General features: G+C 39.7%; 1 protein-coding gene across 4 annotated transcripts in view; it reads right to left on the bottom strand.

Moving 5' to 3' along the window:
• ABCA5 (ATP binding cassette subfamily A member 5) overlaps positions 1–24,269 on the bottom strand; it is a 45,249-nt gene extending 20,980 nt beyond the window's left edge. The window contains exons 1-20 of one of the 4 annotated variants that reach the window (XM_019542337.1): positions 24,041–24,269; positions 22,983–23,198; positions 22,252–22,365; positions 20,577–20,781; positions 19,380–19,538; positions 18,082–18,179; positions 15,947–16,176; positions 14,148–14,289; positions 11,203–11,391; positions 10,309–10,456; positions 9,137–9,305; positions 6,769–6,827; positions 6,075–6,185; positions 5,613–5,788; positions 5,092–5,211; positions 3,962–4,100; positions 3,681–3,771; positions 3,303–3,442; positions 1,914–2,033; positions 725–926 (exon numbers count right to left, since the gene is read on the bottom strand). In XM_019542337.1, coding sequence (XP_019397882.1) covers positions 725–926; positions 1,914–2,033; positions 3,303–3,442; positions 3,681–3,771; positions 3,962–4,100; positions 5,092–5,211; positions 5,613–5,788; positions 6,075–6,185; positions 6,769–6,827; positions 9,137–9,305; positions 10,309–10,456; positions 11,203–11,391; positions 14,148–14,289; positions 15,947–16,176; positions 18,082–18,179; positions 19,380–19,538; positions 20,577–20,781; positions 22,252–22,356 — 2,603 coding nt within the window. In that variant the 5' untranslated portion in view covers positions 22,357–22,365; positions 22,983–23,198; positions 24,041–24,269. The remainder of the gene's footprint in view (positions 1–724; positions 927–1,913; positions 2,034–3,302; positions 3,443–3,680; positions 3,772–3,961; positions 4,101–5,091; positions 5,212–5,612; positions 5,789–6,074; positions 6,186–6,768; positions 6,828–9,136; positions 9,306–10,308; positions 10,457–11,202; positions 11,392–14,147; positions 14,290–15,946; positions 16,177–18,081; positions 18,180–19,379; positions 19,539–20,576; positions 20,782–22,251; positions 22,366–22,982; positions 23,199–24,040) is intronic. The other 3 variants (XM_019542339.1, XM_019542338.1, XM_019542340.1) reach the window with 3 other exon arrangements.
• Between the last annotated feature and the right edge of the window lie 259 nt (positions 24,270–24,528).

The raw sequence follows: 24,528 nt of genomic DNA, 5'->3' as shown, positions 1-24,528 counted from the left end.
GGAAGACTCTCAAAAGCAAAGTTCCTTCTTCAACCATGGTTAGAAAGTGAATACTATTCAGAAGAATAGCACTCTCCAGCAATCAGCTGCTTAGGCCATCCTGTGGGCATATATCTACATATGCATTTACTGCGCAGTAACTTACTGAGCAGTAAGCAGTTTTTACACCGGTGCCTACATGTAAATGCATTACAGCACAGTAACGCTATGTAGACTGACCTGGGACTAAATTTAATCCCAGATCAGTCCATGCACACAGGGTTACTGCACAGTAAGGCGTCTATCTGTGCCTTACTGTGCAGTAACTACTTGGACGTAAATTTGCTACCTGCATCAAATTGGCGTGAGTCACCATAGTTACTGCGCAGTATGGGTACGCACATGTAGACACATGCCCGTACCACATAGTAATTCTTGATTACTGAGCAGTAACCTAAATTACTGCACAGTAACTGTGCACCAGTAGATGTGCCCTGTATAACCAAAATCTTATTATATTGGCACCACCAAATTTTATCAAATTCTTCCAAAGCTACGCCCACACAAAGAACCAGGAGAAAATATTCAATGATAGCATCGTATAGAATGGTACCAATATTGATTAGCATCCACATCATAGATATATAAAAACCATAACAACAGATTAGCATCTTCCCCATTTTTACTACTAAAATTAATTCAGAAATCAAGTATTTTGTAAAACAAACAAAGCCACCATACTTACATAACTCTCACTGACTTATTCTCACGTCTTAAACTGAGGAAGTGAACCCTGGCTATTGTAGACACCTGCTGTTTCCAAAGGGCTACATTGCTCTCTATGGAGGATTTTGTCTCAGAGAGTACCAGTAGGCTTTGCTCCATCTCATCAAGTGATTTTGCATCTATTTCCTCCTGTACTTGCTGAGAATTAAATACGCTATAATCTGGAGGAAAAGGAAGTGAGATAAAAGGAAAATGGAAGCCTACATAGTTTGCCTATGGTTTGGAATCTTGTCAACACTGGCTATTTCAGCAGCAGGCAGAAACTTTATACAATACATGCAACACACACACAAATGCATTTCTCATCCCTGAGGAGTCTTCAGATACCCAGGAACAGAAGCAGGAGCTTCAAATTAATCTCAATAAATTTATCTACATGCTTACTAACACTATTAGATTATACAGATTATTCAGCTGCTAAACCCTCTGTCTGTATAACACTACAGAAACAAGGCGGCTTAATATCTTATAGTCAAAGCAGCCAATACAGAGAAAGAATACGAGCTATTCAGCACTGAAATTAGAAGAGTAAGTAATTGCTTTCAGACAATCCTCAACAAACCTCTGATTTTACGCCTGCACTAAGAAGTATATGCAATTAATTGTGGTGGTAAACGATGGCAATTAATTTCAACTCTGATCTGCAGATACAAACAGAATATTCAAATAGGATAACTGAGTGTCTAAATAAGATTTTCTTTGCCTGCAACTGAGTGTAAGCACAAACTTTCAAGGGGAAAAAGAAAAAGTACATTTTTTAGGATTTGGCCTTGAAGTTTACCTGTACCTTAGCAGAGCAGGGCTGGAGAGCCAGGAAAAATCAGAAATAAGGATCATAATTGAACTTCCTCATTGTAGAACGCAAGAACAAAGTCTATGCATCCCTGAACTGTGACAAATATAAGTTTCTAATGACTTTGTCTTTTATTTGTTCTCTTGTCAGCTATTTCAGGAGCCTAGAATACTATGCGATTGTAAGTATCACATCCTCTCTGACTAACACTCAACAGGAGAATTTTTTCCAATTTCTTTCAAAAGGTTAACTGAGTTTTATAATAAAAAAGACTAATTATAATTTTATACAAATTATCAAGTCCTAAGATACATTTTCATTAATGGTGTGGGGTGATTTTGCACTCATGCCTCACCTGCCTGATCAATTTCTGCTTCAACTTCCAGCTTCAGGAACACATCCTCCAAGGTTGTCATGGAAACTCCGTATGTAATAACACCCAAATGTGAATGAGTGTCTAAATCAGAAAATAATCCTGACAACGGAAGAAAAAGAATGTGGCTGTTAGAAATAATTATTATATTGTCTCACCAAAAGTCTCTGATTTAATTAAAAAGCACAGTGTAACTGAAAAGCAGACTTCTATCAGTGTGACATGCTAATGAATACGTACAATTGGCTAATTATAATGATGTAGGTCATGGCTCTAGAGTTACAGCTTAGATTATTTTTGCACTTAACAAGCAGGCTGAAAAAGAGGACTTTCAGTATGAAAAACATGGCACAGTCCCTTCAAAATTACAGTGCTGACTCTCCAAATAGAGACCAACTTTTTTTGAGGATTTCTATTTCAAAAATAGTTTCTGCAGTTGAATTAAACAATTTGAAACAACTTTACTAGTCAGTGTGCTCTGGATGATTTTCACTGTTCCACAATAAAAATTACAGAGTGGGGCAACGGGAGTGCAGGGCCTGGGCTGGCAGGGGCTCCATGGAGCTAGGCCACGCTGCACCAGCAGGAAGAAGGGGGAGCCAGCCTTGTGCTCCTTCTGCCCCGCTCTGGGCCCCTGCCAGCACTGGCCCCAGCATACCGGCGCAGGCCTCACAATCCCGCCCAGCTATCGCTGCGCTCCTGCACACTGCCACTTTCCCACTGCCTGCTGCTGCCATTTCCCCACTTTCCTGCCACCGCCGTTCCTCTCCCCACCCCCTTACCCACCACTCCAGCACCACATGGTTCCTGGCTGCAGTGCCAGGACTGCAGGAGCCGCCTGGGCCCTGGGAACTAGGGCAATCACCTGTAGTCCTCCCCTGCCTCCCTCCATCCTTGTTATCTAAATTTCCCTTCGGCAGAGGGAGGCAGGAACAGCCCCCTAGGAAGAGCTGAGGGTGGGGCGAGGTCAGCAGGCTCCCACTGGGTGCTACTGCCCCTGGTGCTTTGTCATCTTTGACAGACAGCCAGGGGCAGATAAATATTAATTTTCTAAATTTTTTTAGAGGCCTCACAGGATAGACAGACTGGCTTGGTGGGAGAGATCCAGCCCACAGGCCGTGTTTTGCCCACCCCTGCTCCAGAGGCACTTGAAATGCTTACCTAGCTGTGAAATGGGTGACTGACTGGGATAAGAGGCAAACAACTTGCCAACTAACTTTGGCAGTGCGAAGTGACAGCAGTGCCAAATTATAAACTTCTGAAGTTCTATAAGAAAAATAACAGACTTGTCTGAAAATAATGTGGGTTACGAACAATTCAATGGATTTTTCCCCATACTTGCTCAGCACTGAATTGCAGTAATGGTCATACCTGAGAACTTGTCCATGTCTCTAAAAGGTAAGGCGTACACCAGTTGCTCTTCGTTATGTTGCATCAGACTGGCTCCAGGTATATGCTGTCTGATCAAGGAGGTGGTAGCTTCTGTATTACAATAGGCATCTATATGCATGCTAGAAAACACACATGAACACACATAAGAGTACTATTTTAAATTCTTTTTCTTCACTACTATTTTTAGAAATTGTGGTCAGCAAAGAAAAACAAAGCACAGCAAGAGCAGAACTTCATTGTCCCAAACAGGAAACAAATCTTTCAACTAGCAGGGATATTTCAAAGCATAATTCCTTGCCTAGCAGGGAAGACAAAACAACTATAAAAGATGATGCACTAAAAGTGTCCAATACATACCTCAACCGGTACCCGATACCCCACTTGCTTTTAAGAAAGAGAGACGAGCCTAGGCATTTCAACATCCCTTGAGAAATCACAGCTTTTCGATCTAAAAACAAAACACAAGGAATTTTTAATTGAAGAACCCTACTACTACACCTAAAACAGCTGCGTGATTTAAACAGAGAAAATGCAGCATTCCTTGAACATCAGAAGAAATGCAATGTCCCTTTATATATAGTACAACTCCCATTCGCTTTACATCACCCCAAACACAATAAAGCAATACCAAAGCTTACCAGCAAGAATGTCAGCCTCATCCATGAAGTGTGTACTGAATACTGTTACGTGATTAGCCTTTCGATTTTTCAGGAGATTCCAAACTACATGCCGTGAACATGGGTCCATGCCAGCAGTTGGTTCATCCAAGAGTAAAACCTACCATGATTAGTAATAAAAAAAAGGATCAAACTCCAAATTCTCCACCCTCACAGCTATGATAGCTATAACAAGAAGCCTATTAATTCCAAGACCGTTATGTCAACCTGGTGGGGCAGAGAGGAGGGTAAGGGGTATTTTTAATATACATTAAAATCTCTTGTATCCAGTACTTCACCAACCAGAATACTCTATTAACCAGAGTTTCCAGCTGCTGGCCGGATGCAGGGCGGGGGAGCACAGAAAGCTTACATGCGGCGGCAGTGGCCGCCACCACCCTGCATTGCTGCCGCTCTGCATGCAGCCACCAGCACCGCCTGCTCTGCCGGCCGGACGTGGGGTTATAGGGGGCGAGGGAAAGCTTGAACATGGCGGGTGCTGCCGCCACCCACCACCCTGCGCAGTTGCTGCTCCATATGTGGAAGCTGCTGCCACCTACCCCCTGCATTATCTGAAAACCCTGCTGGTTTTACATAACTGGCAAACCTCTTACCCTGGGGATGCTGGATAACAGAGATTTTATTGTACTGTTTATTTGTCTCAAGGTAGCGTGGGAATCATTTTTGTTTTAGACAACCAATTGCAAAGCTAAATAGCGTGCCAATCACCACTACTTACATGCCTGTTCCTTTTGACAACTTCTCTTGTGATGTTACCCAAAATCATACAATATTCCACTCCAGATGCAGCCTACATTTTGCACTGACTTATCACACACACAAAAAAAGGTATGCTCTAATCTACTGTTACTGCTACTGAATCAACCACCCTTCAATCCCTGCAGTGTTAAGGTTGAGCTTGGAAATTTTAAATGGCTTTAAACTAGAGATGGTTGGAAATAGCAGACCAGTTTCACACAATAACTATTTTGTACCTACTTATTTGGTACTTCATTGTTTAATCACTAAATACTGTGAACAGTTGGATAGAACATGCACTCAGATAACATGCAGCTAGGAGTAACATAGACACTGGGCTTGTGCCTCCTCACCTTGGGATTCCCAAGAACAGCAATGCCTATAGATAGTTTTCTTTTCTGCCCTCCACTTAATTTTTTAGCTTGGTTGTCCTTGACAGGCTGCATATCCAAATCTAACAGCACTTTCTGCACCTTTAAAAATAAAACAAGGGTTCTATGTAAATGAAACCCACAAAAGACATGAAAAATTGACTGCCATAATTATCAACAACCTTGTATTAATTCTCAACAAATTGCAATATATGTTTTTAATTAGTATTCCATGTCTGGATCCCGATGTAAATTCACCATAGGCAATGCAAGGCTCATTAGAGAATCAAAGTCTTAAACTTTAAACTAGGAAGGCCAATCACATTGTACCCTTAAGTATAAGCCTCCGAACATGTTAACATTTATGTTCTGTGAATGTTCTACTCATAAAATATTTTTGGTAAGCGAGATTTGCAAAGCTACTTTCATAACGTAAAACTATTTTGCACTGCTAAATTAAAAATAAATGCACTCTGCGCATGATTTATAACTGTCCGATTTACCTCTTGTATCAAATCATTGGGAGGTATCCCTTTTATTGAAGCAAATATAGATAAATTTTCTTCCACTGTTAAAATGTCAAAATGTATATCTAATTGTGGGCAAACACCAGTAATCTTTCTTACTTCCAGCATTTCATCAATTTCAGAGACTTTGTATCCATAGACAGATGCAAATCCTGAAAGAACAAAAGGAAAAAAACCAAAAACTTTTCAACCCAACTAGAACTCTGACCTTCACCGTGAAGTAGCTAACTCCATTGTTCCAAAACAGAGATGCTTATTAAAAAAATTAAAAAAGTAACCCCTCTCAGATGAAAACTTCCATAAAAAATGATTGAATCCTGCAATATGCTCAAAGAGAAATGGCCTGAGGTTTGAGGGCAGGAAAAACCAATGAGACCATTAAACAGATTATAACAAATCCATTCTGTCCCCCTCACCACCAAGCCCAAGACTTCTCACCATCAGAAGGTGGACAAAGCCCACAAAGAATGTTCATCAGTGTTGTTTTTCCCGTTCCACTATGTCCAAGTAATGCTGTAATCTGACCCTCATATATATCAAATGATAGACCTAATCCAAAGAAGAAAAAGAACAAGAGACAACGAGAAATTAATGTTGTAGATCTATAGACAGATTTATATCAGTGTGCTAAATTTAAATACTGATATATAGGATATATGTTTACATTATATTCAAAGCAGTATTTTTTGCCTTCAGGTTTCACTTCAGGATGGTAAACGTTGTTATGGCAGTAGTAAATAAAGAGCTGGCGTTAGATTTCCTATGAGGAGACTTAAATTTAGAGGTTTTCATGTCATCCTCCAAAGGAATCTGGAAAGAGGGTGCTCTGTGGTTACTTGCTGTAGTTTGGAACCAAGACAGGAGACTGGGAACATGCAGGGGAAAAACAAAACCCCACAATGAAGAGGATCAAATAACTACAGCTGCAATTAGGCTTGCCTTATTGAGGCAACAGCCCCTTTGGCATATAACTAAAGGCAGACTAAGGTAGGAGGAAAACGCACATAATAAGGCGTAAGGCTTTATGCTCCAAGACCCACCCCTCTGGCAAAAAGGAAAAAAAAGAGGTCCCTGCATTGTTATTTTTCCTTGCACTTCTATTAAGTAGCTGAAAAGCTAGAAACTTTCTTACTTCTGAGAGCCTCCACAGTTTCATCTTTTTTTCTGAAAGTTTTCTGAACAGAGTTGATTCTGAAAGAAGACATGTAATCATACAAAAAGAATAAAAAGCCTTAAAAATCTTTCCTTGCAAAAGAAAATATCACATTGCAATGATTATACAGGCAGCAAGACTGTGCTGAAGTAATGTGTTTTTCTGTTGAAGTTGCATAAAAATTCTCTGAAGGCAGAGCTGTAGGCAAGCAGAGTGTAGGCATTTTTTGGCAACATTTCTTGGAACAGTTTTCATCTTATTGCCTCTTTACTCTGGCAAAAGGGAGAATATTTCTGTTGATTTACTGAACATTTTCTGTCAGGACACCAGAGTAATCACTATGACACACAGCAGTACTTTTTTCCCATAACACCAATACACTAATCTGGGAATCAGCAACCTATGGCCCATGGGCTAGAACTGGCCCAGTGAACCATGGAGCTCAGAGCTAGAGGGCTTTGCCCAGGTGGCAGAGAGAAGTGGCAGTGGTGGTACTGTGGAGGGAGTAGTGATAGAGGCTTTAGTTGCATTGGAAATGCAGACCAGGTTGAAAGCAGCTCACACTGGGACTTAAGCTCTGTTAAATCAGTGTCCCCTTCCCCTCCAACAACTTAAAAAACACTGCTAACTCCAGTACTAATCAGTTAACACAAGGGTTGTCAACTGGGGGTACGTGTACCCCTGGGGGTACCTGGACCGGTCCTAGGAGGTATGCATTGTGGGGGGGAGACACGGAGCGCAGCTGCCTCCCAGGAGCAGGACCTGGGTAAGGCAAGGGCAGCAGTGCCCCTCTGCAGGGTGGGGAAGTTCGCATGTGGTAGCCACCACCGCCACACACCAGCCTGGTGAGCTTCTCTGCCCTGCAGAAGGGCACTACTGCCCCCACCCCAGCCCAGCGAGCTTCCCCACTCTGCCCCAGCCCTGCTCCTTGGATGTGGTGGTGCTCTACCTTGTCCCAGCCTCCTGCTCCGTGGCCAGTTGCATACTACCCAGCCTACCCCCCCATTCGGCATTCGGCCGCACGCTACCCCTTCTACTCCCCTTGGTGTTGGGCTGCTGGGGGGTAGTTAGACTAAAAAAGATTGAAAACCCCTAAGTTAACATATTGAAAAAGGTTCAGTCTATGCACCAATCCACACAATCTGACAGATGGACACAGGATAGGGAGAAAACATGCAATGCAAGACAAGCAGGCAAGGAGATGCTTTTTCTTGCTAAAATAACATTAAATGAATGTGGGCATCTACTCCCTACTCCCCAAACAAGATTTTATTATGTACAATTTGATCCAATGACTCCTCAAATTAATGAAAATAAGGAATTTACTAGATGGCAACCTTACAATGAGGTTAAGTGCATTCTTATCTAGAGAGCAGAGCAGGGTTTGGATGGGATAGCAGGGGAGGGGAGCAAGGAACTGAGTGAGGAGGACAAACTCATTGGGAGACGGGATGGTAAAATGAGAGGATGGGAGACTAGCATGACCGATGAAGAATAATCAGTAGAATGAGACAAAGGGGTTGGAATGCTTCAAGAATTTTATGTGAATTTCTGAGAAGCTTCTGGGGAAAAAAAGCTAAACTCTTCAGCTAGTACTGAGTCTATTCAAACAGACCTTAAAAATAGATTCAGAATTCTGGCTACTAAGCTCCCTAAATTTTATTTGAGACTAGGGGAGTCATGCGGGAAAAAATAAATAGTTATTATTTCTCAATTCACATCATGACATTCTAACAGACAATACCAAAATTAGCAGAGAATTAAGAGCTCATATGGAGAATCTTGCTTTGTTTAAATAACGCTGATAGTACGTGAAGGTATGGAGAAGTACTGATGTAAGAGAATGAACAGCATATTGACTAAGTAAGCTCAAAAAGTTACTAGAATCAAATGTTTTGTATGTTATCTAGTTAGTGAGTCAAGCAGCTCCCCTGTGTGGTTTAGATGGAACATACAACTCTTCACACAAAATAATGGGAGTTACATGTCTGAATCTAATTTGAAAGGATTAAGAAAAACCTTTTCCCCTCCCTTTCCACCCCTGAAACAATTATGCCTCTTGTGGCATTAGTGAAGCTCAAGAACATAGATTACCTCCTGTGCCCAGCTAAATCAAGACTATTTCAGGGTTTGAGTTGATGGTCATACTTTACATAAACGTTTTCCTGAGCGCACTATTGTTATCCTGGAGAACATCCACGTAACAGGTAATATGGCCTCGTTGGAAATGGAAAACTGCTATTTTAAACGTGTAAAATAAGACACACAATGCATACCATGTGCTCTATAATAAAATAATATGAATTTAGGAGAGATGTTAAAATGAATCTGTGGCATGAACTCATACCTGATAGCTTCTTTTCCCTGAAATTCAGGAGATATCGGTTCAACTATCTCACTGAAATTTAGACTTCCATTAATAGTACTCTCATATAACTCCTTGTAATTTCTTCTACGCTTTGACCAAAATGAGGGTTTCATAAAGAATAGTGATGTCCGCCGCAATCCAAACTCGCCTGAGTAAGAAAAGAGAAAGAAAAGTCTCTGGAAAATTAGTGCAGACATGACTCAGGGTCTGGAGTTCATCTATGAAAATTGGGATTAAGCACATTATTAGGAGCTCAAATCAGGACAGCATCTCTATTTCAGTCACACATATACTGTGCATTTAAACCAACACTGCCAAACCCCAAGACTCTACTTTTGGAAAGTATATAACTATTCAAACCTACCCCTATTCATCAAAGCACTTCCTTATGCATGTAGTTAAATACATTTCCTAGACAGAGGCAGGTTTATGAATGTGCTTAAATACTTGCAAGAACTGGGACCTAGGACTTCGGGACGGATGGCTTAAGTAAACAATGCACTGCAACAGAGAGGTTCAGCAGCAAAGAAAGTGCAAATTCTCACATGCATGCAAGTTGGTGGTTTGTTCAAAGGTTAACAAATAGAGTCTTTGTTGTGTCACTACTCTTAAAACTCAGTAATTTAAACAAAATATCTGGAATACACACACTGGCATTCAGTTTTCAACCCAAGAAGAATGAATTGCAAAAGCTGAAAACATGGTTTGGTAGCAAAAGATCAAAGTTACTCTGGTATAAAACATTTTCCAAGTATTTTCATTGGCACAACTATGCAGACTACATATCAAGCAGGTACTTTTTTCATGACTGCTTCACAAGCAGACTTCACAACTGTAGAAAATATTTAAATTAAAAAATATATATATTTTAAAGCTCTTTACAGATAACAGCTGTGCTTCTGCCTATTTTCTTTCTATTACCTTGACATGTAGCTGCAATTAAAGAAGCCAAAGAACACAGGAAATGGTGATACTGAATTGACCACTAGTTATTTAAATACAGTATCTCAGTGGCATTTATTAAATAGCTTGTTTGTAAAACAGCCATGCAATTAAACCTGACTTAGAGCAAAACTGTGCGCTAAAGACTTCTGAAATTTGGGTGCTGATTGTGGTTCAGTTCCGTATTTATTTGAGTCTAAGTAACATACCTGGAATGACCTGATCAAGGTAGACAGCAAGAAGCACATAAAGCATGCTGTCCAGTACCAGTAAAATGAGAGAAATAACTAGCGGATAAGGACCATGAGTTAGTTTTGAAAACAATGCACCACCGCCATAATCTTCCAGATGCATAACCTAGAAACAAACATGAAACAACTTGGGTGTTACTGAATTGCACTTCATCAGCCTACAATTAAATGAAACACAACAGCATGATACAAAAATGATCTACTACAAATGATAAATTAAAAACTGAAAGGTGAGTGTTGCTGTATAGAGCAGATACAAAGATGTCATAATGCTGTCAAAAAAAAAAAAAAAAAAAAAAAAAAAGAAGAAAAACAAGACACGACATACAATATTTTACTTCAGATATTTAAAGCTTTTTTGCCATAACACACCTCTTTTTAAATAATTCCTTGTGACTGAGAAAAAAATATTATTAAAAAAAAGCAAGATTTATAGAAAAATATTTACAGATATTTTCACCACCAGGTATTTGAATTTGAGATAAATTAAATGTTTGCTATGTAGCTGTAACCTGAGAAGTACAATCTGTATCTTAATGAAAAAGAATGATGGCACTAGCCAGTACCATTCCCTACCCTGCACAGACTTCTTACATGACTGTGACTTATTACTGCAATTTAGTTCCTCCTCTGTATGACAGGGACAACAGTACTTTCTGACTTGAGAGTACTATTACATGAATAAAAGTGTTTGTAGATTGTGAGGAGCTTCACTACTAAGGTGATAAGGGGCATGCAAACCTAATTAATAAATTAGGTTGGACGGATCTTCTTATATATCAAGTTGCTGTTCATCTGTTCTTGCACACAACAAAAGTAGTAAATAAACAGGGATACACTAAGCTTACTCACCTGGGCAATGCCAATCAGGAATGTACACTGACAGAATGGGCTCACAACCCATACAAAAGCCTTTGGAAAATCCTCCAATAATACAATGTTAAGACCCACAAAACCTAAAGCCAGTGTTGCTAAGAATTCAACGATACCCACATGTTTTGATTTTCTAAAAAGAGGAGTCAGCATAAAAGCAAAGAACACCTACAGAAATACAAAGAGGAAATTATTACAGTATACAACAGACCTGGAATAGAAATAAAGCAACTACAGCTTTACTTTCAGTAGGTAAGTAATTTTTCTTTTGGGGCAAAATAAGGTGAGTGCTTTGCCAAGACTACTAATTCAAATTAATGCCTCTTAAAAATAGCCTTAAAAAATACAAATCAATATCCCAATCCAGATCGTGGAATAGAATGAAGAATGGAACCACTAAAAATAAGACAGGGAAGCCTACTGGACATGTCTGCATATTAGGCCTGCGAGAAGCGGCAAGTATTCAAATCCGATTTGGATGATTTGGAGGGAAAATGATTCAATTCTCACTCTGGGATTCCAGTCACTGTCCTGATTCAATTCGGCCGAACAGGATTTGAAGATTCGGTGCCAATTCGGAGATTCGGCCATAGACTAAATAGGCAGCAGTCCTCAAGTACACTGGACACAGCTGCCTTCAGCTGGTAAATCTGTTGTGGTAGGCGGAGAGAGGAAGAAAGGGGCATGGGAAGGACGGGCAGATCAACTGTCTGTTTAGTCTATGGCCATATCTCCAAATTGGTGCTGAATTTTTCCAAATCGATTCAGAGGCTTCCGATTTGATTCAGACCTTTTAATGAGTTTCACAATTTGATTCGGATTTGGAGATTCAGCAGTCGAATTGGGCCAAATCTCCTCCGAATCAAATCCGCTACCGAAGCTTTGCAAGGCCCTACTGCATATCACTCTGAGAAAAAAAAGTTTCGGCTTCAACTTGCAACAACAACACATCTTTCTAGCCATCTTTCTTTTTTTTTTGTAAACAATCAGTTTAAATTACTTGCATAGGTTCAGAGAAGGATCGGTCAGAATCTGCAAACTTTAGTTATAATATTATTGACTGTTCTGGAAAGTTAAAGAAATGTTACCTAATATTTTCCATAGATGATTTTACCACTCCACAAATTTAGAAGGAAGACACAGTATGGAAGGCTGGATTTCATGTTCGTTGCAATTTGGACCAGCAAAATACCAAATTAAATGGCTTTAATCTAGCAAACCTCACAATCACATGCTTAACTATAAGTGCATGAGCAGTCCTACCAATATCAATGGAACTATTTTCTTCTTAAAATTAAGCATGCCTTACTCAGCTGAGATTTGAGTGCTACAAATCTGGGAATACTAAGCTCTATATGAAGCAGCAGACTAAGCCAGGGGCGGGCAATTATTTTGGGCGGAGGGCCGCTTACCTAACTTTGGCAGGCTGTTGAGGGCCACATAGGTAGCCCCGTCCCTTGACAGGTGCCCCGCACCCTGGTCACTATCTTGAGACCTGGTCTTTGGTCTCAAAACATTGGGACATTGGTGCCATGTCCCAGGGCCAGCACCAGTAGGGCCCAAAGCAGGACACAGGCTGGCAGGGGTCTGTGGAGCCAGGCTGGGCTGCACCAGCAGGGAGAAGGGGAGCTGGCCCAGCTCCATAGAGCCCCTGCTGGCTGGGACCCCACACTCCTGCCACCCTGCTCTGGACCCTGCTGGCATTGGCCCTGGGACACAAGTGCAGGCCCTGTGCTCCCACTGGCTCCCCACCCACTCACTCCCAGTGCTCCCCACCCCACGGTACAGGCGGGAGGCAGTGCACAGCTTGCTCACTGGCAGGGAAGAAGCTGGTGCTGAGTGCGGGAAAAAGCGGCCCCTAGTCCGCCCTGTGGCCGGCGCTCACAGCCCATGTGGGGCTGTCCTGAGCAGGAACAGGCAGCCCCATGCAGGCTGCAAGCAGCTGCAGCTCCAGCCTTGCCCCTAGAGGCTGTGCACAGTGGCAGCAGCTGTGGCCCCCCCGCACGCTGCACTGGGCAGTGTTGGCTGCTGCTCTTGCTCCAGACAGCCCTGTGCGGGCTGCAAGCAGCTATAGCATGGAGCACCAGCCATGGGGTGGGGAAGAGCCACTTTCCTCTGCGCCAGGAAGGAGCAGGGAAGGGGCCCAGGAAAAAACTCAGCGTGGGGGGAGAAAAACAGCCCCTCCCCCCACCGTGGCCAGTGCTCCCTGCTGCAGCTGCTTGCAGCCCACATGGGGCTGCCCAGAGCATTTTTGATAGGGACCAAGGGCAGAGAAATATTAATTTTCTAAATTTTTTAGGGGCCCCGTGGGCCGGATAGAACAGCCCATGGGCTGTATTTTGCCCACCCCTGCTCTAAGCAAATAAGAAGTCTTTAAAACATGACAAGGTACTTGATTTTAAAAAAAAAGTAAGAAACAAAAGATACTGAATCTGTAGCATTTCCTACTCAAAGTGTAAAAAATAGAGTAAGCACCTCTGTAAACTCAGGTACCACGTGAAGGTAATGTTTGGGCTTCAGTGTATGTGACACTGAGAAGCTCCAGAACAACGGCAGGTAAGAAAATGGAATGATTTAGTAAGGCACCCAGTTATCATACTGACTACAGAAAATTAGCTTATTTATCCACATACCAAACTCATGTTATTCCTCCAAAATCAGGGACTGAAAAATCGGGGTGCATTTCTTAAGGAAACTAATTCTGAACAGCTTGGTTAAAAGAAAAAAATATGTTTTCTTCATTTTTCCTTCCCAAAACCAGGTGCATGTTTTAATTAGGGGTGTGCGGTATGTGAATAAATGCAGGACACTGGAAGCACACTGTCCTGAATGGGAAAGAACATGAGGTGAAAAAGTGGTAGTCATGTGCTGGAGAACTTGACTGCAATGCATCAATAGCAACACACACACACACACACACTTACTGAGGATATTCCATAGAGGAAAAACAGAAGAAATATCACAAAGGAACTACTCAGGGGAAATAGTGAAGAGGCTGTTGCAATGACTGCCATAAGAACGGACATGACAAAAATCAAGGTTGTGTATAACAGAACCCAGGAAAGCCTAGAAAAAAGAGGGAAAAAAACCCAATGAAGATTCACAGACCAAATCATTAATAGATACAACAACAACAACATTAGCTAAATTATTATACTAGTCCAGAAAGCTGTACAAAAGGACAGGCATGGAATAAGCCAGAGCCCAAGCTAAAAGAAGTTCTTTTAAGTATAAATATTATTCTGAGCACCACTATTTTTACTTTAATACCAACTGTAGTGAGCATGGAAAACAACTGCTATGAATCATCTACGTTTTCTAATTGGCATAATAAATTCCCTAGTAGTTGAACTGAAACAAGGTAAGTGAGAAGTATTTTTCAATAATTAAAGTAATTCTATTTAAAATTTAATACACTTGTCAGTCCAGAACTCGGGTAAGGTAATAAAATACTCTTCTGTACAAGAAAAAAAAGAGGTTAAAAAGTCAGGGAGCACTTTCCTTCACAAAGAACAGATGCAGCCTGTGGATCTGTAATGTTTTACTTTGCTAATGACTCCACAGATTAGGTCTTTTACAATGCTTTACATTTTCAAAACATTGCATTAGACCTTCTCGAAGGCATATTATATTCATTTTAAGAATGAGCAGGGAGAGAAAATAAATAATAATGAAGGGCTTGCATCACAAAATGCCTGTAGCTAGGAGTCCCTATACAGGTCATTCACTTAGTATCTGATGAAGTAGACTGTCGCTTACAAAAACTCCTCTCTCTCATGAACCATTTAGCCCAAAGTCAGGCAGAAGGAGGAACAAGGTGGCACCTTAGGGACTATCATGGCTAATCACCTCTCCACTGAAGCCATTGTAATGACTCAGCGGGGGAAAACGGACGACACTTGGTTTTACCTGAATAAGACCCTATGGCAATGACCACTATTACTAAACACGCAAAACTAAGCCCCAAGTCATTTGTATCTGTATGTCCATTCCTGCAGTGCAATTAGCACAGCTGCAAAGATGAACAATTCAGAACTGCAGTACATAATACCCATCAGCATAGAGAATGCAGTTTAAAAACTAAACATATGGATCCCTGTTTTTTCAGTTTTATCACAATCATGTACTCCTAGTTTTGGGTTGGATGAATACGGCTGATGAACTCTGAAAAAGAGATCACGTGTCCCACTAATATAAAGAGAAGTGTTACAAAGCAGAATAATATGTCATATGCATAATGCAGCACTTAACTTACTCCCATCAAATCTGAAGTTTATCTGAGAAATATTTTTATTAAACTAGAAGCATTATAGTAGTATAATATGGCATGTTTTAAATGAAATATTATTATTGTAATTACTTTACAAAGGGGATTGACAAATGATGAAATTAAAGTGGAACAGAGCATGGGGACTTAACGAGGAGTCTATGATGCATGATAACTACACACATGCCTGCAATTACTCTTAATAAGTGACAGCTAATATGAAGCATTTTACCCCTGAATTTAGAGAGTTAAAATGTCTGTGTTAACTTGCTTCAATTCAATAATTTGCCTGGACCTACCCAGCGCCAGATTACTATTATATCATAAATATCTATCTTAAAAAGATTTAACAGTATCATCAGAAATAAACCAAATCAAAGCAGAGTTTACTATAAATCACTACGACATAACATTTACTGTACTTTTTAGAAAAAGAAAAAAGTTATACTCACATACCAAAAGGCAGTGTCATGAAGTCCCAGTATTTTTAAAAATTCCTTCAGCTTCCTCTCCTTTTCTGCCACAATGTGAATTGCCAAATAGTACCCGAAGGGAGAAAAGGCTATTACTAGGTAAATTAAAATGATTGCACGGGGAAAGTGGTCTATTTCCATAACCGCAGCCTCTCCCATAACAACAGCTTTTGTTAATTCCAGTTGTTCCCTGACTGAATGATTAGTCTTCAGCTAAGAAAATGTAAAGAAGACTTTAATTGGTTTTGCACTGAAAAAAAATGAAAAATGTATTTTTAATATACTAATGTAAGCTCTACAGTTAAGTTAATGACTGGAAAAACGTGATGAATAGGCCCACATGCTTTGAAAGAGACATGTCCTTATTTTCCCGCAAGTCACAGAATATCATAATCCAAAAAATGGGGGGGAGAGGGAGTGACTTCCTATGGGAAGCTGGAGACAGCAAGTAAACAAAATGCAGTGATGCCCTCTTCCCACAAAAATGAGAATTACCATACCAGGAAGCAAGAAGGAATTGGTGAAAAAAGGGCCCATAACAAATATCTAGGAACAATGCAACAGAGTAAATCCTACTGCAGTAGAAAGCTTCTAGGTTACATAATCATTAACTCCATCTTAGTAGGAAAAAGCTCTCACACTGCCAGATGTAGTCCAATGTATTAATTTCTTTTATGGGAAGCAGATGTCCCAAAGGTTTGCTTCCTGTTTCTGCTAGTTCACAGGATGACAAAGCACTCATAGTGAGAAATGGCTCACCTGACGGACTATTCACAGTGCAAACCAGAGGCAATATTCCAGCTAACATAAACACACATTTGGGCTAGCTGCAAGCTAATTAGTTCACACATGGACAGCAGTACAGCTATGGCATCATGGGCTGGACCAGGCTTTCTGGAACTCCAGGTAAAAGCTTGGTGGCTGAAATGTGGGCTGCCACAACAACACTGCTACTGGACCTGAGCAGCAATCACGTGCCTGGACTGCAACATAAATGTGCCCTCCATCTTACAGAAAGGCTAAAATCTCATCTTGTGGCCAATGCTGCATGTTCCTCTGTGAGAAGTTTTAGAAAATGTTTGTTTTTCTTTTAAAATCAGTGCAGTCCTCAGTGATAAATTTAAGTTTTCAGCCATGCAATTTGCCAATAGCAAGAAAGGCAGATACTGCCCTAGTGGTATTTTTACAGTACCCACTATATATATATATTGAGTACTGAAAAGCAACCAAAAGTATTCCAATGGGATGAGTAATACTGCTTTTTAGAATCTCCAGAGGTAATTCTTGTTCTGAAAGGGTAGTATTTCATAAATACATATTCCCAGGTGTTCAAGCCCTGAGGGCTTGCTGCAGGAGTTTTCTAGGCACAGAGCTGTAGCTTAATAAAGGTATGCAGCTTACTCTGAAGTTTAAACACAGGGATCCAACAACAGTAATGGTTTTATTTCACATAAATGTAGCCTGTGTTAATTGGATAAATGCTATCTAAAAAGACTGGATCTAAACCAAATAGTTACAGTATTTCTGGAACAGAAATGCATGTTGTGGAATCAAGAACATCCCTGATTTCTTGCTAGCCAAACCTTCTAGTGCATTTATGCTTTCCATTCTCTGCCTTTACAAATATATCAGACGGGGACACCTATCTTCCCAGCAACAAGGCGGACATTAAAATGTTCTCTCTTGTTATGACCAAGCATGTTCAAATGAATGAATGCTAAATTGCAATAAACACTAACATTAACTTAGTCAAAAAATTAAAGGATCAACTTTTATAACAGATTATTTATGGGCCAGAATACTCTGATATAATGGGAAAGAAAGATTTTAACTTGTTACAGTACATCAAACACCATTTTGCAGCCAACTGTTGGTGAGTGTAAATATTTTAATAACAGCCAGCATACACACATAACACTCATTTAGACATAAAAGGATTTACAAGCATGACTGCAATTCAGTTAGATGAGGATACTGGTTTGTGTTAATAAAAGACAAGATGTCTGATGCAAACCAATTTTAGTACACTTTATCTGTTAACAACACAAAACATTATTACAGACAAAATTCAAAGGATATTAACCTCTTTATTTCATTATGCTACTTATTTATATTTACCTGAATAATTGCAGCATCAATGCAAGCTTGTAGAGCTGCAAATCCTGAACGCCAATATTCAACGGATTCACATCTGTTCAATGAACTGGAACAACTGGCTATAGAAAAATCAAAGACATTTTTAAAGCATATACCTGGAGTTGCTTTCTTTCTTTTTTTTTTTAAATAACAATGTACAAACACCAATGATTGAGACAACTGCTTATTAATAATGTTAGAAAAACTTCAGTAAAGCAAAAAGCATATACAAAGTAATCTCATTTGCAACACTGCACTCAAAATGTACTTTTCCAAAGTAATCATAAAGCTAGAACAGAAGTTAAGATGCTAGAAAGTCTATAGCAGCTTTGTAAAAAAGATAATGGGATATGATGATGAGCCACAGGCTAATCCCTCAGCCTCCCTGAGCAATGCAGGCCGGAAAAAATTGAAAACAACTATTCTATAATATGGATTGGAAAGCCTGCAGTATTATTTTAATGAAAGAACAAATCACTTTGAAATATATGCAAGTATGAAAAGGATTCCAAGCCACAGAATGCTAGGTGATCTGCATATGGACCCAGAAAGACAAGGAAATGAAATAGTGAGAAGTCAATTCCACAATATTTTCATGACGGATTATTAATTTATGAAAAACTTACTGACATACCAACTGACACACATATACAAAGTCCAGATTTATCATTTCTCTGGTGATGTTAAAGACAAGAGAAAAAGGAGGGACAAGGTGTATCTATCTTCCAAGTGACACCTACTTCTGTTGAAGAAGCTAACTTTTAGCTCAAATGCTGAGGAGGCTGCCAGCTCTTCTTACATTTCACCTGCATTGTATTTTTCAGTTTCCCAGGAAGTAGACCTCTGCATGAATTGTTGGTCCTACTGAAGGCAATGTAAACAGTCTCATAGGCTTAATAGACAAATTCTTCCCCCTCATCTTTTCTACACTTGTGAAGAGCTTCATAACAAATGTGCTCCATGATGCCATCAGGTTATTACCAACACAGAAAGAAGATCATCTATTGCTTTAGTCTTCCCTAGCACTGTTCATAAATACAGGGGAAAAAACCTACACTTTTTTGTGGAAGGTTCCTGGTCTAAACTCCAGTCCAGCACACCACCCCAAAGAGATTTTCTTGCTTTCATACTGTTTCATTGACACTATCACCATCTTTGATAATGCCGTCAGGTGTTGTCACACCACATGAGGTAGCAAAACTTGTATTTAGCGTCACACGAAAACTAGGTCAAAGCTTCCTAGTTCAAGTCCTTAAAAACAATTAGCACGTGTATTTTACCTCTTGATTCCATGTAAATGGAAGACATTGTGACAGCATTAGGAAATCTAAGCTGGTAGGACATTGAATCTTTGAAAACTATGCCCACAAAGTTTGATGATTTAAACATGCTAGCATCTTGTAATTCTTCTTCACTTAAATATTCTTCTGTAATTATGCCTGAAAAACAGAAGATGAATAGCTGTGGGAATTAAGTGGGACAGTGAAATGAAACCAAGAGTGTTTCAGCGGCTCTATGTTTTTAGTAAATGCTATATTATTATATTGATTGCATTATTGTGCTACTGATTTCCATGGAGATGACTATAAGTCTCAGCATTTGATGAACTGTTTAAGGAAGACGACACGTAATAATGGAACATGAAATCTTGCAGTTACACAGAAGGGTTTATTGCTGCCACATATCACTAGATCATAGACTGCATTAGGCAGAAGATGAATCAGCAAAATGGGATACTCAAAGAAAATAGCGTTTCTTATAGTACGTCTGATTCTCTTTCCTGTGGCAGTCATACATCAGTTTGTACCGAAACACCACCCCAGCAAAAAATATATTCAAAGTGTTGTTTTTTTTAATGAGAGGAGAAGGGAATCGACGTCACTGCTAGTAGCACAGCTGTGTCAGCAGCATAACAGCAGCACAACTGATGTGGTTTTTTTTTTTAAACAAATCATGTTCAAAACCAAGCACATGATACTGTGCTCACCAATACCATCACTGCTACTCAAGTCACTACTTCTGTAATAGCAACTAGGACCCAAGACTGAAAGCCCTAACTAAAAATAGCTGTAAACTGAAACCATCTTCTTGCACTGACCACAGGAGGTCAAGTAGAATAGCAGTCAGTACATCTATTGACTAATGCGGGGTGACCATCTTTTTTTTGTCTGCTGAGGCCTGATTCTAAAACTTTCTCTCAAATAGGCAATACTTTATTTCCTATTGAACTTGTGTGAGAAAGGATAACTTATTTAGGAAAGGGCTACAGCATGTTACTAGTAAAGGGAAGCTCCTTTAAGATATGCAGGAAGGGATTTTCCTGTTCCTTATCTATTCTGTTCACTTTATGGACCTGCTGAGTACAAGTTTCATGAGTCACACAAGTGTAACAATTCTGCAGTTCCCAACACAATACTACAAACAAGGATGTGAGATGAACCTGGAAGAACAAAAATGCATAGGTTTATAATACCTACCGTCTGCGAAGAAATCAGAATCCACTTTCTGCATGATCCTTCTTGTCATATTGGTCACTGGGGTATATCCAAGAATGAAATCGACAAGCATGGAAGTGTCAAGAGAACCAAGATCTGTGTCAGGCACCGCGCCATATTTTCTATTAGGATGCATCATGCTCATTAATATTAGCCAAAATAAAAAGAATAGCGGAAACAGGATTTCCTGCACGAAAGACAACAAGACAATGATATGAGACAATTAAGAAGAGCAATAACAGGAACTCTCACCAAAATCTGATTTATAATTTTATTTATATTTATAATTAAATTGCAAAGCTTTTTGAATGTTCTTCATTTTACCAATGATGGTTTTTCAATTATAGTGGCTTTTGTAGCACTAGAGCATGATTTTGCTAACCCGAACACAATAGAAGTTGAGATACAAGTGAACAATCCTAACTGCTGGGAACTTACAAACCAAACATCAGTGTTGTAGCCAGTAAGACTGGATGCAGCTGAAGGCAGAACTGATTTTTCAAATTATTTCCTACGTACAACACTTTAAATGTGTGTATGCACATATGTAAGTAGGTGTGTGCGCGCATGTGCACAAGTGTAGAAGTTTGGATCTAGTGTTCTAGTTATATTTTGGTCCTCATACCAAGGTTACGCATATGGATACACAAAATCATGTCATTATCAGACAGAAGATTATAGCTGTGTTTCTGGATTCTAATTTGTTTGTTCACATCCTGTGTAAAACTGAGTAAGTCACTACTTTGTCTGCAACTATAGGCATTAGCAGCCCCCACCATCCACACCTGCATATTAGATGGCTTCATTAATTTTTTAATAGCGTACTTCAACATTCTAGGATGAATGATGCAACACTCGCCCAAAGTATTATGCTATCCTCAAGGTATATCTTTGATTGCTCAAACTGCGCTTAAAACTACTCCTGACAGGCAGTTCTGTTAAGCTAAATATCCGTATCACTTAATTATTCTTGGTATACAGAATACAAAGCCAAGTTTAGAACAGTCACTTGTGTCTATGTAAATGTGCACAACAATAAATAGTGTTACTTAATCTTGATTTGTTAGTCTCGGGTACTCAAACTTCAGCTGGCCCATGGGGCCGTGTCATTTGGCCCACAGGGTTTCCCTCAGGTCTGGAAATTTTGCAGGACAGGATAGTGGCAATTAACACTGCCATCACTCCTCTGTTGGCAAATTTCCAAGCCCTGAGGGCCAGAGAACATGGTCCTGTGCATGATCCAATCCTAGGCACAGAGCTGAGGCCACACACCAGGTTAGCACCGCTGACCCTCAAATTGATCCTGCACTACTTGTCTGGCCTGCAGAGCTCAAAGTTTGGGCCCTACTATTTTAGTTAACTTTCTAGAGAGTTTAACTGACAAAGGAACTGAACTTGCCATAGTGCCACATAAAGGCAGTTTGCCAGGCTGTTTTCTGTGTATGTTAAAAACTATAATACATTTGAAACTAAAGAATCACAAGAACATTTCTAAAGAAGCCTATTTATTTCAAACCCTGCCTCAGGCCAGTCAGCTATCCCCTCAAGCTGTGACAACACATACAGAAACTACTTCTCTCTCTAATTCTGCCAGATTTTCCAATTTAAACCATGAAAGATATGGGCCCAACAACCAGCAAATGAGCACTTAATTTACCTGTACACTGCTTTTTTTTGTCCTGCATTTAACAAGGTAGTTCTTGAACAAGAGAGCTTTGGTTTGCCTCCATACCCCTGTCTCTTTTGGAATTTCCACAGCCATTTTCCAGGCCTGTTAAAACAATACAAAACATCTGAAGTGACAAAGTGCTGAACCTGTTAGGATTAAAAAAAAAATCAAATAAAAATGTGCCAGCTAATTATATTGTTTTACTCCATGGATAAGCTGCTTCCCATTATATATGCTAGATTGCCTATTACCGTAAGAAGCTGTCAGCACAGATTCACATTGTACAGTTATATAACTCAGATGTCAAAAAATGGGCTGCCTTGTGGCCTGGGCATTGCAATAAAGCTTTTTTGAGAAAGGCTTCTTGTTAAAGAAACTAAATCTCTATAATCCTTAGAGTTAAGAATTAACATCACTTAAAATATAAAGCAAGGGGAAAATAATGCAGTGAGAAAGACTTGACTCTAACAAGTCTGAAGCAATACCCCCAGGTGATGTGAACTACCCTCTGAATTACAGCAGCAGAGCCACTCCAAAGTCTACTGATAAAAAGACAGTTTTGTTTACTATTGCATGATGATCAAATACACAAGAACAAAGAGGGACTCATCACATTATGAAAACCATGTGATCTGCTGTTAGTACCATCTTACCAGCCTGAATTCTGGGAAAGCATCAGTGCTTTTTATTTTAATAACTGGATCCCTCATTAGACTGACCTATGAGTTATATAATGCTGGTGTGCTGTCCTTTGAAGAAATGGATTTGAAGAGGCAGCTTCAGAGGCTTCCATGACATACCTAGTCTAGCAACCTGAATACAGGCTGAAGAATAGACCTGGGTTTTAATCCCAGTTCTTGCTGTGAGACTTTGGATAATTCAATCTCTGTGTATCTTAATTTTTCCAGTTGTGAAACAGGAATAATAATAGTTACCTGCATAAACAAAAATATTCTGAGAATTAGTTTATGTTTGTGTACCACTTCAAAGAAATAAACTATGCTAAATAAATACCCTAACCATCCCTTGCTCCTTGGTCCCACGGTGGGTTAAAACATGAGGTGACACAGAATCCTTGGATGGAATTTTAAGTACATAACTTAGATCCGTAACCTCCTATTTATGGCACTATAGATTCATAGCATGTCGGTCCTCAGACAGAAGAAGGCTGGAAAGGGCTGGGACAATGCCAGAAAGGCAAAAACCTTGCCATTTCTACACAAGGGAATCAATTCAATTTTCTAATCATTTCTTTAGGAAAAAAGAACACCATGGGCAGCTGGTCTTACCCCAAGTGCATACCATAAATGTCTGTCATATCAAGGTGCTTTGTAGATAAATGCAGTCATTCCTAAGGCTCTATACCAGACATCAGTACAGATTTTGTATGAGAACCAATTCATAATGATGTACCAAGTGTATAGTCCATACACTACCATACTATTATTGTTATAAGCATAGGTAAATATTTTTGGTTGCTGTACATTCAAAGCTTAGGCAACAACACCCATTTACTCTCCTAACTTGTAGACAGACATCTGGCTGTTTACAGCTTCTATGCTGCATCATTATCACATGGAAGTTTACTTTCTACAATGCAGAGGTCATCTGATCAAGGTAACACACTCCACTAAGCTGAAGCTGGCTTATTACTATAAAAGTACAGTGGCACTGAAACATTTAGTAAAATGATCTATTCATAGGCAGACATTCATGTCACACTATTACTTTATAAGGGGAGCGTGGGGAGGCAAAAAAAAAAAAAATCCATGCTTACTACTTATTTAGGCTCCACTCTTGAATTCAAATATATCCAGGCTTTTGTACAGTGCTTCATTGACTTCACTGGGTTTCCAGGTGAGCATAAAGGTTCACCCATGTAGAATCAGTTGCAGTAGCAGGTCCTTAAAGGGTCATATTTTTTTAAATCCAGAAAGTTCAGTTTCATAGACAGATTCCATCCAGAGTCAAAGCAAATCCTTCGTCCTCTACATTTCAAGTACTTCTAGGTCTTAAAAGAAAAGAAAAAAACAAAACAAAACAAATTATTTAAATATCAACCCATGTTAATAATTAATTCCTAGGGGAAAAGCAAGCAGATTTAATTTCTCTGGAGATTTTCAAGTCAACTGCCTTAAAACAATGAAAATATATAGTGCTGTGACAAGATAAAAATGCAGTTGCTGTTTACAGACGGTGAAGTGAAAATGAATGTGTCTCTTCACACAACGTGTATTCATTAGCGTATGCATTTTCACTGTTTGA

The sequence above is a fragment of the Crocodylus porosus genome, unplaced genomic scaffold (genome assembly GCF_001723895.1).
Source record: "Crocodylus porosus isolate Cpor-Errol unplaced genomic scaffold, CroPor_comp1, whole genome shotgun sequence".
Taxonomy (NCBI): Eukaryota; Metazoa; Chordata; order Crocodylia; family Crocodylidae; genus Crocodylus; species Crocodylus porosus.
This window is presented reverse-complemented; position numbering and strand designations above follow the sequence as displayed.